An 18,726-nucleotide genomic window follows, 5' to 3' on the forward strand; every position below is an offset into this window, starting at 1 on the left:
AGTTACACTTCATCTTATGTTGTCCTGCTCTCAGTAAATTAAGAGAACAGAATATTCCACGAAAGTATTTTAAGTTTCCAAATCAGTTTCGGATAAGTCTGTTGATGGCATCTGATAAAGAAAGCGTTCTAAAGAATTTGTCGATTTACTTACATAAAGCATTTAAGTTACGATCAATAATGATATCATAATTCCTTTGATGATTGTTTCACCTTGTGCACTTGTATGTTTAATAATGTTGTATACTACACCCCTTCATGAGAGGCAATGGCCTATATGAATAAATCATCCGAATCCCCCCTCTCTCTCTCCCTCTCTCCCCCCCTCTCACTCCCCCCACACCCCCCCCTCTCTCTCTCTCTCTGTGGCCCTCACCTTTACTGACTGTGTCTTTCTCCTGCCCCTCCTTGTACTTGGCCATCACCTCCTCCACCTCGTCAAGGTCCAGGTAGCCCGACCCGTCGTTGTCCCACTTCTCAAACAGCGTGTCCAGCTGCCCCTTCCTGTTGGCCGAGATGGCCTCCTTGCGTGCCTGTCAGTCATGACATGACGATGATGTATGAGTCTGTGTGGGTCAGTTATTCCTTCAGCGTCAGGGATGGTGCATACGTCTGTGAGTTGTTCATGTGTGAGGCTCAGTGCATGAGTCTGGGAGTCGTTCATGCACAAGTCGTTGAGTCAGAGTTTATGAGTTATCCGTGCACAAATCTTTGAGCTGTTCAGTGTGAGGCACAGCGCACAAGTCTGAGTCATTCCATGTGAGGGACAGTGCATGAGTCTGCAAGTCATTCATGCACACATCTTTGAGTCAGAGTCTGCGAGTCGTTCATGCACACATCTTTGAGTCAGAGTCTGCGAGTCGTTCATGCACACGTCTTTGGGTCAGAGTCTGCGAGTCATTCATGCATACGTCTTTGAGTCAGAGTCTGTGAGTCATTCATGCACACGTCTTTGAGTCAGAGTCTGCGAGTCATTCATGCATACGTCTTTGAGTCAGAGTCTGTGAGTCATTCATGCACACGTCTTTGAGTCAGAGTCTGCGAGTCATTCATGCATACGTCTTTGAGTCAGAGTCTGTGAGTCATTCATGCACACATCTTTGAGTCGCAGTCTGTTATTCATGCATAAGTCTGAGTTATTCCATGTGAGGGACAGTGCATAATTCTGTGAGTCATTCATGCACAAGTCTTTGAGTCAGAGTCTGTGAGTCATTCATGCACACATCTTTGAGTCAGAGTCTGTGAGTCATTCATGCACACATCTTTGAGTCAGAGTCTGCGAGTCATTCATGCATAAGTCTGAGTCATTCCAAATGAGGGACAGTGCATAATTCTGTGAGTCATTCATGCACAAGTCTTTGAGTCAGAGTCTGCGAGTCATTCATGCACACGTCTTTGAGTCAGAGTCTGCGAGTCATTCATGCATAAGTCTGAGTCATTCCATGTGAGGGACAGTGCATAATTCTGTGAGTCATTCATGCACAAGTCTTTGAGTCAGAGTCTGCGAGTCATTCATGCACACGTCTTTGAGTCAGAGTCTGCGAGTCATTCATGCATAAGTCTGAGTCATTCCATGTGAGGGACAGTGTATAATTCTGCGAGTCATTCATACACAAGTCTTTGAGTTAGAATCCGTGGGTTATTCATGCACAAGCCTTTGAGTCATTCAGTGTGAGGGACAGAGCATGAGCCTATGAGTCATTGTTTGTGAGGCGAAGTGCAAGAGTCTTCAAGTTATTCATTGTGAGGAAAGAAACAAGATAAAAGAACATATTTTATTATCTCTGAAACTAGTTAAAAAAAAGACAAAAAAAAGACATGTTTCCTTATGAAATGGTGAGACACATAAAGAAAAAGCATGGGCATTGTCTCCACAGAATAACACAAAGTTTGATCATTCAGTGAATCCACAAACACATATGTTTCACACAGTTTATAAGCTCATATCATACATTATATGCCTAGTCATGTAGATTGTCTGTAAAACACCAAATTAGAAATAGATGTATAAAGAAGTAAATGAATAATATTGTTACTTTTGTTGTAAAGTTCATTCATTACACCCAGGAGGAACACTGGTTGGACTTTTAAACACTTTGCTCCATTCAGCTATATGTGGAGTGATGGCCTAGAGGTAACGCGTCCACCTAGGAAGCGAGAGAATCTGAGCGCGCTGCTTCGAATCACAGCTCAGCTGCCGATATTTTCTCCCCCTCCACTAGACCTTGAGTGGTGGTCTGGACACTAGTCATTCGGATGAGATGATAAACTGACGTCCCGTGTGCAGCATGTACTTAGCACATGTAAAAGAACCCATGGCAACAAAAGGGTTGTTCCTGGCAAAATTCTGTAGAAAAATCCACTTCAATAGCAAAAACAAATATAAAAAAATGCACGCAAGAAAAAATACAAAAAAAATGGGTGGCACTGTAGTATAGCGATGCGCTCTCCCTGGGAGAGCAGCCTGAATTTCACACAGAGAAATCTGTTGTGATAAAAAAGAAATACAAATACAAATACAAATGTTACAGTGTAAGAGAGAGGTCTACACACACAAAGACAGTCAGCATGGAAGTGCTGTGAGCGGCCGCTGTGTGACAGAAGCAGAGAGTAGAGAGAGAGAGAGAGTGGTGCTGTCAGCGTGGGGAAAGGCTCCTTGTTTACACTCCTTGACCTGTGCTGCCAGAGACGTTTTCAGGTTTGCTGCAATCCTTGTGCTGGCCAAACTCCACAGTTTCAATTTCAGTTTCAGTTTCTCAAGGAGGTGTCACTGCGTTTGAATGAATCCATGACACTGCACCACATCTACATGGCAGATGCCAGACCACAGCATAACCCAAAGCTCTTCGTCAGGCCCTGAGTCTGCATACATATACATATTTGTGTAACTATCCGGGTGGAATTTTCTACAGACCGTTGCCACAGGACAACACTTTGGTTGTCGTGGGTTCTTTTTCAGTGCGCCAAGTGCCTGCTGCACAAGAGACCTCGGTTTATCGTCCCATCATCACGACTAGACACTCAGTTCAATTTTCTAGTCGAACATGGGAGAAAAGTAGAGAACGGGATTTGAACCCAGACCCTCACAGACTGACTGTATTGGCAGATGAGCGTCTTAACTCTCTCCATACGAACGGCGAAAGAGACGACGTTAACAGCGTTTCACCCCAATTACCATCATCAAAATATTGCAAGCGGAAGGCTCTTATACTGAAGACGTGAATGTTGACAAAGAATACCACAATTCTGACGACGGAAGCTAAAGGTTGGGTCATTCAGACACCCACTGGACATCCGAGGGGTCTGTGTAGAGAGAAGAGAGGACTGGCCGTACTGAGTGAGTTAACCATTCTGCCACCGTCCACAGTTAACATAAAGTCAAACCTGTATCACTACAGCCACTCCGCTGTCACCCACCTTCATCAATCTTTCCATCTTTTCATCCTCTGTCTCCTCGTAGCCTTCCCGTATGAAGGAGGCCAGTTTGCCAAACACGGCGCCATCTGGCTGTTCTCCCAGGAATGTCTCCGTCAGCTGGACAAACTGCGACACGTTCAGGTTGCTCTCGTCAAAGGCAGACATCTGGGACTGGCTTCGCATGCTGGTGGCAGTGAGGCCTGTAAGGGGACCGTGGGGGAATTAAAGAGTTGTCAGAACTCAAATTTGGTTGGACTTGTCACATTTCAGTAGGTGATGTTGGGAAATCAGAGTCATCTGAACACAAGTTTTTGATATGTTTGATGTGCTCTACTGTTGCATCTATCAGCCGAACATGAACAAAATTGTGCAAAATTATTGTTCAAGCACATACATATTGAATTCAAACTGTAAAGATGGACCGTAATCTGTTGCATTGTGACAAGGAATGATCTGAATGGTAAGCTCTTGTGGTGTTCCATGTATACAGGCCGCAAACTGGTATCAACATTCCCCTGACCATTTCCAAAAGATTAGCAATAAGAAAGACCTCAGTTCAGGACACTGAACCAGTGTCAAGGTAAAAAAAACCAAAAACAAAAAAAACAACAACTGAACTCTGTCAACAATTATTAAATTTTTCGCCAAAGTTCATAGTCACAAACACACATACACAGAGTTCATACGTGCATGTATGTGAACACACATGAGCGTATGCATGCATGCATATTGTTTAGTGCCTGTGATGCGGAGGGTGTATTATGCACAAAAGTAAGGTCAATCCAACACAGAGGGATGGAAAAGGAAGCCAGCGCAGCACAACAGCAGGAAAATGGCCATCCTGGGGAGGGAAAACCAATCCACTGGTTAGTCTTTCTGCCTGCAGGAGGAAGAAGAGAGGTGAGGTGAGGTGTGAGGGGGAGGGGGATGGGGAGGGGGAGGGGGGGGAGTGAACAAAAAGACAAATTATTAAAAGGGGAGAAGGTGGGTACAGAAATGAATGTCAGCAAACACAACCCTGTTCTGAAAACTCACTCTGTTTCTGATCATCCTGCTGTCATAACAACAACCCTAACAGCACGTACAGGTCCAGCCCCCACCCAACCCCATCTCCTCTCTGCTCACTCACACACACACACACACACACACACACACACAAACACACACACACACAATCCCCCCACTCCACCTTCCACACACACACACACACACACACACATACACACGCACACACACACACACACACACACAAACACACACACACACAAAGAAACACACACACACAATCCCGCACTCCACCTTCCACACACACACACACACACACACACACACAAACACACACACACACACAAACAAACACACACACACACACAAACAAACACACACACACAATCCCTGCACTCCACCTTCCACACACACACACACACACACACACACACACACACACACACACAAACAAACTAACACACACAATCCCCCCACTCCACCTTCCACACACACACACACACACACACACACACACAAACAAAAACAGCAGCAAGGCTGCTACACATTTAAGACAGCAGCCGGCACACCAGCATCCAGTTCCAACTAAAAAACCAAAACATATATATAATATATCTATACGACAAGAGTACCGGACAGCCACCTGTCTTCTCTCTCTCAAACGCCGTTCCCTGGGCAAAGGTGATGCTGGCTCGACCGGTGGCCGCTGGGGTGGGCTGCGGAGCCCGTGGCTGCAGACCCGACTTGGCCATCTCTCCAGTTATGTCCACGTCTGAACACGGTGGTCAGTGTACGAAACAGCCGGTGGTTAATTCATTCAGTGAGCCATCGGACAGAAACAGCAGGACGAAAAGGAAAGGGGGAGAGACTGTACCAAAACATCATTCAACGGGAAAGCCAAATGGCAGACTTTTGTTACTTTTTTTTTGTTTGTTTGTTAGTATTTGTATCAATATGTATACTTAATGTCAGTCAGTATAGGGTAGGGTAGGGTAGAGGTGGGGGGTGGGGAGAAAAAGTAGATGCAGTATAATGACAAGGAAAAAAAAAACAATAGAGAAAATTCTTCACTGCAACTTTTGTTAAGTCCGGGAATATTACAGAATGCATGGAAGAAAATGCCTTGAATTGAACAAAAATACACATACAACAATGTTTGAACCTCAATGGAAACACACACACACACACACACACACAAATCAAGAAACACAAAGCAACCACCCTGATTTTGTTGTTGTTGTTGTTGTTGTTGTAATCTGACTTACCTAAAACCATCTAAAGATTTCACTGAATACTGAATCCTACGTAGACACAGAACTAAAACTTCAATACTTCTTTGAAAACCAAAACAACAATTCCTCAGAAAATTAACAGATTGTTAAACTTCAAATCAAAGAGTTAAATAATTGAAACATTGTGACAAGCAATTAAAAACAACAAGGAAAAGAAGAAAAAAAAAAAGGGGGGAGGTGTGGGGTGTGGGGGGGTATAACACAAGAGACCGAGAAAGATAGCAAAGAAAAGGAAAGAAAGGATTCTTAAAATGTTTCTACAAAAAAAGAGGTGGGGTGGGAAAAGGAAATCTTAAGAGTACAAAACAACCCACAACAGGATGCTCCAAAACAAACAGGCACGAAATTCTTTCCCCGTTTTCCACCTCACCTTGCCCGAGCTCAGGGTCAGCGCTGACTTCTTCCTTGTCTTTCTGCTCCTTCTGCTCCCCTTCTTCCGCTTCCTTCTCCTCCTGTGCCGCCTCGTCTTTCCCGGCTGGCTCCTCGCCATCCTCAATTTGTATCCTTTCCTCAGCCGCTCTGTCCTTCTCCTCACCGGCTCCGCTTGTCTCCCCTGCCTCCGCCTTCTCCTCCTGGGCAGCTGGCTCTTGTGGTTTTTCTCCTTCTTCTTCTCCTCCTTCTTCTTCTTGGCCTTTGGATGTCTCGGCATCTGCTCCTGTGAAGTTTGAAGAAAGGTTTTTGACATTTTTTGTTTTGTTTTTTTCCCCTCCCTTGTTGCTCTCTTAATCTACGCTACTCTGGTAAAATTGTTTGGGATGGGTTGTGAAGTTTGAAGAAAGGTTTTCAACAGTTTCGCCTCCAGTGGTTTTCTTTCTCCTTGGCTTTTGGAATCTCATCATCTGCTGTAGAGAAAGGTTCTAGACAGTTTTTTCCCTTGCAATTGCTCTCTCTTAATCTACACTGCTCTGGTAAAATTGTTTTTGATGTGCTGTGAAGTTTGACGAAAGGTTTTAGACAGGTTTTTTTTTTCTCTCTCTTGCAATTGCTCTCTCTTAATCTACACTGCTCTGGTAAAATTGTTTTTGATGTGCTGTGAAGTTTGACGAAAGGTTTTAGACAGGTTTTTTTTTTCTCTCTCTTGCAATTGCTCTCTCTCAATCTACACTACTCTGGTAAAATTGTTTTTGATGTGCTGTGAAGTTTGACGAAAGGTTTTAGACAGGTTTTTTTTTTCTCTCTCTTGCAATTGCTCTCTCTCAATCTACACTACTCTGGTAAAATTGTTTTTGATGTGCTGTGAAGTTTGACGAAAGGTTTTAGACAGGTTTTTTTTTTCTCTCTCTTGCAATTGCTCTCTCTCAATCTACACTACTCTGGTAAAATTGTTTTTGATGTGTTGTGAAGTTTGACGCGGAAAGGTTTTAGACAGGTTTTTTTTTTCTCTCTCTCTCTCTCTCTTGTGGTTGCTCTCTCAATCTACACTACTCTGGTAAAATTGTTGATGATGTGGTGTGAAGTTTGAAGAAAGTTTCAGTTTCAGTTTCAGTAGCTCAAGGAGGCGTCACTGCGTTCGGACAAATCCATATACGCTACACCACATCTGCCAAGCAGATGCCTGACCAGCAGCGTAACCCAACGTGCTTAGTCAGGCCTTGAGAAAAAAAAAGGAGTAAATAAATAATAGATAAATACATAAAAAGAACTACTACTACTTTCAGTTTCAGTAGCTCAAGGAGGCGTCACTGCGTTCGGACAAATCCATATACGCTACACCACATCTGCCAAGCAGATGCCTGATACTACTACTACTACTGACGGGCCCAATAGCCGAGTGGTTAAAGCGTTGGACTGTCAATCTGAGAGTCCGAGGTTCGAATCACGGTGACGGCGCCCGGTGGGTAAAGGGTGGAGATTTTTACGATCTCCCAGGTCAACATATGTGCAGACCTGCTAGTGCCTGAACCCCCTTCGTGTGTATATGCAAGCAGAAGATCAAATACGCACGTTAAAGATCCTGTAATCCATGTCAGCGCTCGGTGGGTTATGGAAACAAGAACATACCCAGCATGCACACCCTCGAAAACGGAGTATGGCTGCCTACATGGCGGGGTAAAAACGGTCATGCACGTAAAAGCCCACTCGTGTGCATACGAGTGAATGTGGGAGTTGCAGCCCACAAACGCAGAAGAAGAAGAAGAAGACTACTACTACTACTAATAATAATATGTATAAGGCACAAAAACTTTCAGTCAACTATAAGCGTACAAAAAAGAAAAAAAAAAAAGGTTTTAGACAGTTAATTTTTCCTTTTGTGCTAACAGTTTGCAGTTGCACAGGTCTCAATTCACACCACTGTGGTGAAAGTTTTTATGATGAATATGGATCAAAACAATACAAGAACTGTGGGGGTATTTCTATGAGCCTGTTACCTCTCAGCATTGTGTTGTTTGTTGTTTGGTTTTGTTTCTTTGTTGTTGTTTATTTGTTGATGTTGTTGTTGTTGTCTGGTGGAAGGTTTCTAATAACCCTCAATCTGTTTAGAACCATGCTATCCAAAAAAGCAAAAAAAAGCAAAAAAAAAGCAAAAAAAAAAAAAAGCATCCACTTTGCAGCATTTGGGTCAGCAGTTTTATGATGATGCTATGTCTTTCAAACTTGATGAGCACATTTCAGAGGCTTTTTCACATCTAGGAGTTCTTATGCAGTCTCAAAATCTAGCAGTTCTGATGCAGTCACAACATCTAGCAGTTCTGATGCAGTCACAACATCTAGCAGTTCTGATGCAGTCTCAACATCTAGCAGTTCTGATGCAGTCTGAACATCTAGCAGTTCTGATGATGCAGTCACAACATCTAGCAGTTCTGATACAGTCACAACATCTAGCAGTTCTGATGATGCAGTCACAACATCTAGCAGTTCTGATACAGTCACAACATCTAGCAGTTCTGATGATGCAGTTACAACATCTAGCAGTTCTGATGCAGTTCTGGTGCAGTCACAACATCTAGCAGTTCTGATGCAGTCACAACATCTAGCAGTTCTGATGCAGTCACAAATGCAGTCTCAACATCTAGCAGTTCTGATGATGCAGTCACAACATCTAGCAGTTCTGATACAGTCTCAACATCTAGCAGTTCTGATGCAGTCACAACATATAGCAGTTCTGATGCAGTCTCAACATCTAGCAGTTCTGATGCAGTCTCAACATCTAGCAGTTCTGATGATGCAGTCACAACATCTAGCAGTTCTGATACAGTCACAACATCTAGCAGTTCTGATGCAGTCACAACATCTAGCAGTTCTGATGCAGTTCTGATGCAGTCACAACATCTAGCAGTTCTGATGCAGTTCTGATGCAGTCACAACATCTAGCAGTTCTGATGCAGTCTCAACATCTAGCAGTTCTGATGCAGTCTCAACATCTAGCAGTTCTGATGCAGTTCTGATGCAGTCACAACATCTAGCAGTTCTGATGCAGTTCTGATGCAGTCACAACATCTAGCAGTTCTGATGCAGTCACAACATCTAGCAGTTCTGATACAGTCTCAACATCTAGCAGTTCTGATGATGCAGTCACAACATCTAGCAGTTCTGATGCAGTCACAACATCTAGCAGTTCTGATGCAGTCTCAACATCTAGCAGTTCTGATGATGCAGTCACAACATCTAGCAGTTCTGATGATGCAGTCACAACATCTAGCAGTTCTGATGATGCAGTCACAACATCTAGCAGTTCTGATGCAGTCACAACATCTAGCAGTTCTGATGATGCAGTCACAACATCTAGCAGTTCTGATGCAGTCTCAACATCTAGCAGTTCTGATGCAGTCACAACATCTAGCAGTTCTGATGCAGTCACAACAGTTCTGATGCAGTCTCTCACCTTCAGCTCCTGTTTCAGCTTTCTCTTCAGTGGGTTCCTGTGCCAGAGATTCGGCTGATTCCTGTTTGGACCCCGCTGTTACGACAAAAGACATGTTACGGTGATTAACATGTAAATGATGAACAGCACATCACTGTTATAAATAATCTAAGGTGCAAAGTTACTGTGATATTCATCATCTGATCACCGTAATGAAAAACACATTATTGCAATTATCGTTTTATTGAATGCTACAAGCAACATAGATGTTTCTTTGTGATGTTCAATATTCAGTACTTAATTTTTGTGTGCGTGTGTTTTTTGTTGTTGTTTTTTTTTATATTGTAAAACAAGCTAGAAATATAAAAAGAAATAATAATTAATGATTTGTCTCTGCAGTTATCACCTATTACCAAAACATATGATTTAATCATTGCTTGGTCCTAACTCCATGGGGAACCGTCGGGGCACAGCATTGCTGATTCCTGCACTAGCCTTCTCCATTCTGGACCACCATGTGTGATCTAATCATACAAACTTGTAAAATGGATAGCTGTTTTTATTCTGTTACATAACATTCTGTTAAAAACAAAACAACAAAGATTTTATCCAAATGACATGATTTTATGCATATAGAAAAGCATGAAATGAGTACTCACCTAAAAAGCATTGCTGTGTATGAAAATATATGCAAATGTTCCACATATCTAACATTTTTCTTTTATGCAAAGATAATGCATTTAGCAGATGACAGATGTCTGTCTATGTATATAGACAGAGAAATAATCCTCCACAAAAGAGTATGTAAAAATCATGGCTAAACTCTGAAGATCAATGCATAAAAGACAGAAAGAACTCACTTCCAGTAATATTGGGACATCACTCTGCACAAAGCGAACACAACTTACATGTCTTTATTATCCAGTTTAAACCCAGAAAACTGTCTCTGGTGACCTCTGCTGCTGCACCAGCAAAAACAATTATACTGTCTCTTCATCTCATTTAAAACTATGGATCCTACCTTAACTTCAGCATGTATCCAAACCACATCTTCATGTATTTCAGAAACAGAAAAAAAGAATGAGGAAAGAGAAAGGTAGACAGACAGGCAGATACACAGATAGGCAGACATAAAGTAGACAGACAGACAGATACACAGATACGCAGACATAAAGTAGACAGACAGACAGACAGATACACAGATAGGCAGACATAAAGTAGACAGACAGACAGATACACAGATAGGCAGACATAAAGTAGACAGACAGACAGACAGATACACAGATAGGCAGACATAAAGTAGACAGACAGACAGATACACAGATAGGCAGACATAAAGTAGACAGACAGACAGATACACAGATAGGCAGACATAAAGTAGACAGACAGACAGATACACAGATAGGCAGACATAAAGTAGACAGACAGACAGATACACAGATAGGCAGACATAAAGTAGACAGACAGATACACAGATAGGCAGACATAAAGTAGACAGACAGACAGATACACAGATAGGCAGACATAAAGTAGACAGACAGGCAGATAAAGAAACTTGCATACGTAGATACACAAATGGACAAAAACAGAGACATTTCATACATAAAAAGCAGTGGTATCGCTGTTCATGACTACATATAAAACAGCACTTCTTGATGCTAGCACAACTATCTAGGTAGAAAGGTTTGTAATGAGCAAGACAGAAATAAAATGAGTGGGAAAAGAAAACTAGTTATAGATGGAAAGGGGAAAAAAATGAAAAGAAAGGAAACTGTTTATACAAACATAGTGGTCACAATTTAGTCTCTTGTATTAGCCATTGGTGTGAATGGAACAAAGAGACAGTTTAGATAAAGATTATGGTTGAAAGATACAGAGAGAGAGAGAAAAAAAAGTGTTATCTAGCATGGATCAGATACAGACATACAAACATCCCTATTACCCCAGTAGAATGACAGGTAAAAATACAGAAGCAGATATAAACTCACAGACACAATCTTAAATAGTATAATTTTGATAAATGATATTAAAAGTGAATAACTAACTAACAGACTGACTGACTTGATTTATCGACTGGTAAACTAATGGTTAATTTGGTTGTTGATTTATCACGGATAAAATGACTTATTACGGAGGGCTGCAGACCCACTTTGGGATTATTTTTGTTGAGGTTCCCCGGTTATTTCTAGCGAGAACTGCATGCGCATGGGCATCTCCAGGTCAGAAACATGTATTCCACTGAGCACAGTTTTGATGCACCATGTATGAACCTATCAAAAGAGATGCAGAACTTAATTAAATCAGCGACGATTTGCATAACACACTAGCTTCCTGCATATAAGTATGGAAAAAAAAAAAAAAAAATCAAGGACCTTTCCCCCCAAAAAAAGACCAATACTGTTTCTTGTAGCTAACTATTTGACATAAAAAGTAACATTAACCATTAATAAAAGAGAAAATTACATAGATTTACAAGCTAATAAAGGTTCAGGTTAAAGCTAATGTAACGGGAGGGGAAAAGTTATAACAGATCAGAGATACCAAGATGTCATGTCAGCGCTGTTTCTAGCCCAAAAGGAAGCAGTCGGAAGCACGCTAGAGAAGAGAGGGGGAAAAACTGAGAGATTCAATATAACCTTCAGTAACCGCTACTGTCTCATTTCTCTCCTCCTCCTGTCGACTTTTGTCAGCAGCTCCTGTCGCTCCAGATACTGGCGCTCTCTCTTCCTCCTCCTCTTCTTCTTCCTCTTCTGTGATGGCCATCAAAGAATCGACAGGAGGTGTGGCAGATGTCGTTATGACAGCAACAGCAGCTTCAGGTGTCTCCACCTGCCCTGCCTTGTCTCCTTGGCTCGACATGACGTCACTTTCACCGCTGTCCCCTTTCTCTTCTTCCGAAGAAGCTTTCTGATCTTGGTCACTTTCTCCTTTACTGTCCTCCTTCTCTCCCCCCTCTTCCTCCCCTCCTACGCCATTCCCGCCCCTGTTCCCACCAGACTTTGACCTTCCCTGCCCTGACCCCTGACTGCCCGTGGAGACAGGGGTGATCTCCCCTCCCCCTGTGTTGTTTTTGGGAAGCTCACTTTGTTCCTGCAGCTTCTGCGCCTCTTCGTCTTCCCGTGCTGTCTCCGGAATGGTAGGCACACTTTCGTCATCATCATCATCGATCAGCGAGTCGTCCACCTCGTCCACCTCCACCACAGGCCCTGCACAAGGGAGAGAACTCTAACTTCACACACTGAAAATTTCGTGCAGAGAAATCTGTTGTGACAAAGAACAATACAATACAATACAATAACATACAATACAATACAAAAATGAGATTACAGTATTCTCTCTGAGTACCAAACACAAGAGAGAAACAATTATCTCCTGTAGTCGGCTCCAGAATCACTCACCAAATGTGTGCATGGGAAAACATGATACAGAAATAAATATACATGTACCATTGTACTCTTTCCTGACCACATTTTCAATCACAAAGCAGACTGTTACACACACACACACACACACACACACACACACACACACACACACACATGCATGCATGCACACACACACACACACACACACATAACACTTCTAATAACACTTCTTGTGAACAGATGTTAAACTGAACACACACATTCACATACACACACACACACACATTTACACACAGACACAGACACAGACATAGACACACACACACACACACACACACACACACACACACACACACACACACACACACACACACACACACACACATGCAGACACACGCAGACACACACACACAAACACACATACACACACATAAGCAGACACATGCAGACATACAGACACAGACACACACATCATGGGCCTGGTCAATCACGTTACTAAATACTTACATCTTCGAGGATTTCTCAGCTTCTTCTTACTATCCTCATATACATCCCAGAACTGTTCAAACAGGTTGAGGATACGGTGCCTGTCCAACAAGCCAATCTGAAACACCAAACATTCACAAGGACAATATAGACATCTTTCCAGCCACAATCAAACTCTAAGATGTGCAAATACATTACTGATTTTATCTATTTAACCATGTAAACTGAATCTTGATCAACAGACAGGTTTGTTTGAATGAGAAGTAAACGAAAGAATATTTGCAAACTTGATGTTAAGTGGGTACTGTGTATTTGATTATGTACAATAAAATGCTGACTCACGTTTTTGTCATAACCGTGCAGAGATTAATCCAATAATAAGACTCTCCAACCTTTTCTGATGAAAACAGATAAGAACTCCCTAATGAACAGAACTGACATACATAGCATTATATCCTATAGAGATCTGAAAGTATGGCATTACAGGCCATGGAACTAGTATGCATATTGTTATGTCCTATAGAGATCTTATGGCATGACCAATCAGCATGATGAACCTCATCAACAAGTAACAACAATGTGATCCTGTGACAAAAAACAATACAGTTTCAGATCACTGCATTCAGACAAATCCATATACGCTACACCACATCTGCTAGGTAGATGCCTGAACAGCAGCATAACTCAACACGCTTAGTCAGGCCTTGAGTGCATGCTTATATATTGTGTACCTATCAGAGTGGATTTCTTCTACACAATTTTGTCATAGGACAACACTCTTGTTGCCATGAGTTCTTTTTCAGGGCGCCAAGTGTGTGCTGCACACGAGACCTCGGTCTATCGTCTCATCCGAAAGACTAGACGCTCAGTTTGATTTTCCAGTCAAACTTGGGAATGAGGATGGGAGTGGGATTCTTCTTCTTCTTCTGCGTTCACTTGTATGCACACGAGTGGGCTTTTACATGTATGACTGTTTTTACCCTGCCATGTAGGCAGCCATACTCTGTTTTCGGGGGTGTGCATGCTGGGGTATGTTCTTGTTTCCATAACCCACCGAACGCTGACATGGATTACAGGATCTTTAATGTGCATATTTGATCTTCTGCTTGCATATACACACGAAGGGGGTCAGGCACTAGCAGGTCTGCACATATGTTGACCTGGGAGATCGTAAAAATCTCCACCCTTTACCCACCAGGCGCCGTCACCGTGATTCGAACCCGGGACTCTCAGATTGACAGTCCAACGCTTTAACCACTCAGCTATTGCGCCCGTCAGGTAGTGGGATTCGAACCCACACCCTCACGGACTCTCTGTATGGGCAGCTGAGAGTTGAAACCATTCTGCCACCTTCCTAAAACAACAGCACGGTGACGTTCTCCAGCGACTCACCCCGCTGTGGTCACAGTAGATGAACAGATTGGTCAACATGATACGTCTGTTCTCTCGTTCCGCTGAGGCACGGTGGGCGTTGGCACACTTGGACATGTGGACCATGAACTGCTCAAACACTTCAGGCGGCAGCGTCTCCACATACAGTGACAGATACTGAAATGACACGGTGAATGAATGAATCATGAATGATGTGGATACTTATACAGCACCTATTCTCAGTCGGAGACCACGCTCTAAGTGCTTTACAAACACAGGGTCATTTGTACAAGAGGCTGTCTACCTGGGTAGAGCTGACTGGTGGCTGCCATTGGGCGCTTATCATTCATTTCCTGTGTCATTCAATCAGATTTCACGCATGCACACACACACACACACACTCAGACAGACATGTAACCAATCACTCACGACACTCCACAAATTACATGTTATAAAATAGAAGCAACGATCATCAAGAGAAAAAATCAACCACGAAGAAACAATCACCATCCTCACATCATGAACAGAACACATAGACACACACACAGACACAGACACACAGACACACCTTCCCCCGCCCCCCTCATCCACCCTCACCCCCCCCCCCCAACCACCCCCCCTTCCCTCCCCCCCCCTCCCACACACACACACAACACTGGAAAGAATAGTACATCCCTCATATAACAGCAAAATTAGACAAAACTGTTTCTCAAATATAAAATGCTTTCGAAATGACAACATAAGATACTTATGAAGATGGTCACAGATATTCTTCCAGTCACACTTAATCACCTGGGCAAATTCTGTGACAGCCAGCGTGCGCCCTGTTTCATCAGTGGATTCCAGAGGGTGGCCAAATTTAGCCACCTCTTGGATCTCTGGGGGAAACTGCTCTGCCACCTCCATGAAGGATCGCAATGCATTCTGGAGCTGTGGACCCAGTACACACAGACATGCACACACATACATGTTATGTGGAACACATGTATGCATGCAGGTAGACAGACACAAACACACACATGCATACACATCACACACACACACACACACACACACACACACACACACACACACACACACACACACAGAGTTATGAATAACTTTGATCATGACCACTCTTTCTCTTTCTCACTCACTCCCCCTACTCTCTTATTCCTCATACATGCAAAGTGCGTTGGTGGAGAGTTCTTGAGGGAGTGTAAGCACTGATGAGGTCCAGTGGAGTGGAAAGCAGAAAAGCAAAGACATTTAACTTGGTACTTCATTCTTGCGTCTCTTGGGAGCAGCGCAGAGTATGGAGGTGAGGAACGTGGTACTTTGGGAGTCAGACAGGCAGCATTGCTTCTATATTTATATATTCATACATCAATATATGTGTTTGTTTTTTTGTTTCGTTCTGGAATGAAGTAAATCTAATGATAAAACTAGACAATTTAAATCTCTATGTTAAAAAAAGTACTTCATCCAATATGACAATAGCATACAAGCTAGAAATAACATGGTTTTCATTTCCATTACTGACCAAAGAAAGCTCCACCCTGTTGTTACATCCAATATGACAGTTGCATGCAAACTAGAAATAACATGATTTTCATCCAAAGAAAGATCCATCCCGTTGTTACATTCAATACAACAATAGTATGCAGACTAGATATAACATGATTTTCATCTCCATTACTGACCAAAGAAAGTTCCACTCTGTTGTTATCGGTGGGGACATTCCATTCTGCAAACTGAGTCATCAGCGCCTCCTGCCTTCGCTCTTTCTCTTGCTGACGAAGTCTTGCCTGCTTTTCGCGCTCTTCCCTCTTGCGCTTGGCTTCAGCTTTGATACGTGCCAATCTGGAACAAGATACACATACTATATTGTCTAGCACTGACTTGACTTTAAGTCTCATTTACGTGCACACATTTAATATTTCATTTTTCATATGAATCTGCCCTACAATAATTTGCTTCTAAAAATCATTTCTCCCTTGTAAACACACACACACACACACACACACACACACACACACAGTACCTCCCGATAGCGCTACATGTAAATAATGCTAATATTGTGTTGTTATCACTACCACAAATAGTAATCTTATTAATACATGGCAATCGATAGCGCTAGTGTTTTCAGTTTTTTCATATCAACAGGACTAAATGTGAATAAAGCTATGTGTCAATTGTAACAGTGCTACATGTGAATAGTGCTAGCCACCTATTTTTTTTGCCAATCTTCTAGGCACTTATCATTACATTGCACTATGGATGTACAACTATCGAACAGCTTTTAGTTTACCCCCTCTCTCTCTCTGTCGCCCCTCTCTCTCAGGTTCTCTTTCTCATTTATATTTGTAATATATAGATATGATCGTATACATATATCTTTTGCATATATATCATTATATGTATATATGTGTGTACATGTGTATATCTGTATGTAGGTCTGTTTTTCACCTGTTCATCATGCATGCAATGTATGTGAATATAATATATCTGAGGTTTTTTTTTAGTGTGCTTTTTTCTTTATTTTATTCATACTAATGATGTTTGTTTTATTACTATGAATTCATATTTTCCATTTTGTCCTGAGGGCTGGATGTAACACACACACACACACACACACACACACACACACACACACACACACACACACTTATTTGCCACTGTCTGTATCTGTCTCTCTGTCTGTCTGTCTCTCAAACACACACACACACACACACACACACACACACACACACACACACACACATACACACCACACCACACCACACCACCACCATATATATATGGACATAGGTTCAACATAGCTTTGTAAACACAGCATTACCAGCGTCTCTTTTTTGTTTTTGTTTTTTGAGCAGTTATTCAACAGAAATGGTACATAGTGCTATTGACATGTACTGTGTAGCACTAATGACATGTAGTGCTACTGACATGTACAGGTAATGACAAGTATTGATACTGACATGTAGTGCTATCAATGTGCACCCCCCACTCCCCACCCACACACACACACAGAACAAGGTCAAAAGGTCTTCTGATCAGCAAATATCTCATGTACCATAATTCTATGGGGTCCCAGATTATACATTCAGGTTATCACTCTAATACTGCACATTCCAATCAAGTCTGCATAGCTGAACAATCATCCAAGTTCAGGTTCCATGAAGTGGTGAAGGAAAACAAGTCTTGTTTGTTGCATATGATCCACCAAGATCACAATGGTGCTCTGAGATTTTCACACTTCGTTTATGCTCACCTTAGAATTTTCTTAATGTCCCATTGACCTGCTCAGTGAATAGGTAGTGCGTCCTTTCCATTTTGAATTATCAGGGATGCATTTATCAAGCATAGATTTATTTTCATGTTATCAGAAAACCCCATCCCCCAGTTGGATGACAACGATGGTCATCATCGATCTCGATGGACACACCCCATCAGAAACCCTCACATATGCACACACACACACACACACACACACACACACACACACACACACACACACATCCACAAATACACACACATGCACACTCCATGGAGTTGCATGAACACACACACACACAACACAACACACACAGTGCAACAATGCAAACATGCACAAACACACACACACACTATATGTGCATGCAGTCTGGTACTGATTATGACTGTTATAAAAACAAAACCAAATCACTTACCTATTGTCCTCCATATCAAAAAGCTGTGCTTTCAGGTCCTCAGCAATCTGTCTAAGTCCATGGACATATGGGGATGCTTCTGAAAAGTTACTGTAGCGAGGGTTGTTACGAAACAGGTACTGAGCCAGGAAGTTCAAAGGATTAAAGTTGGGGTCATACCCCCCACCTGCTTCAGGGTTTGCAAGTCCCCTTTCATCCACAGTGTTCAGAAGTTTCTCCACTCCAAGAATCAAAGTAGGCAACACCTTATCCACCATGTAGGCTCTCATTTCGATAGTGGCTTCACAATCCTTTAGCCATTCTTTTGCCAACAGTTCA

The 18,726-nt window shown here is 42.3% G+C and overlaps 1 protein-coding gene across 1 annotated transcript in view; it reads right to left on the minus strand.

Moving 5' to 3' along the window:
* The window catches only part of LOC143302230 (EF-hand calcium-binding domain-containing protein 5-like), a 50,731-nt gene that overhangs the window by 31,600 nt on the left and 405 nt on the right, over positions 1-18,726 (minus strand). The window contains exons 1-11 of the mRNA XM_076616806.1: positions 18,409-18,726; positions 16,420-16,579; positions 15,530-15,667; positions 14,759-14,914; positions 13,388-13,484; positions 12,599-12,721; positions 9,537-9,611; positions 6,084-6,368; positions 5,065-5,193; positions 3,417-3,616; positions 376-532 (exon numbers count right to left, since the gene is read on the minus strand). The exon at positions 18,409-18,726 is cut by the window's right edge and continues 405 nt beyond it. Of these exons, the coding sequence (XP_076472921.1) occupies positions 376-532; positions 3,417-3,616; positions 5,065-5,193; positions 6,084-6,368; positions 9,537-9,611; positions 12,599-12,721; positions 13,388-13,484; positions 14,759-14,914; positions 15,530-15,667; positions 16,420-16,579; positions 18,409-18,726 (1,838 nt within the window). The remainder of the gene's footprint in view (positions 1-375; positions 533-3,416; positions 3,617-5,064; positions 5,194-6,083; positions 6,369-9,536; positions 9,612-12,598; positions 12,722-13,387; positions 13,485-14,758; positions 14,915-15,529; positions 15,668-16,419; positions 16,580-18,408) is intronic.

Source organism: Babylonia areolata, chromosome 29 (assembly GCF_041734735.1).
Source record: "Babylonia areolata isolate BAREFJ2019XMU chromosome 29, ASM4173473v1, whole genome shotgun sequence".
Lineage (NCBI taxonomy): Eukaryota > Metazoa > Mollusca > Gastropoda > Neogastropoda > Buccinidae > Babylonia > Babylonia areolata.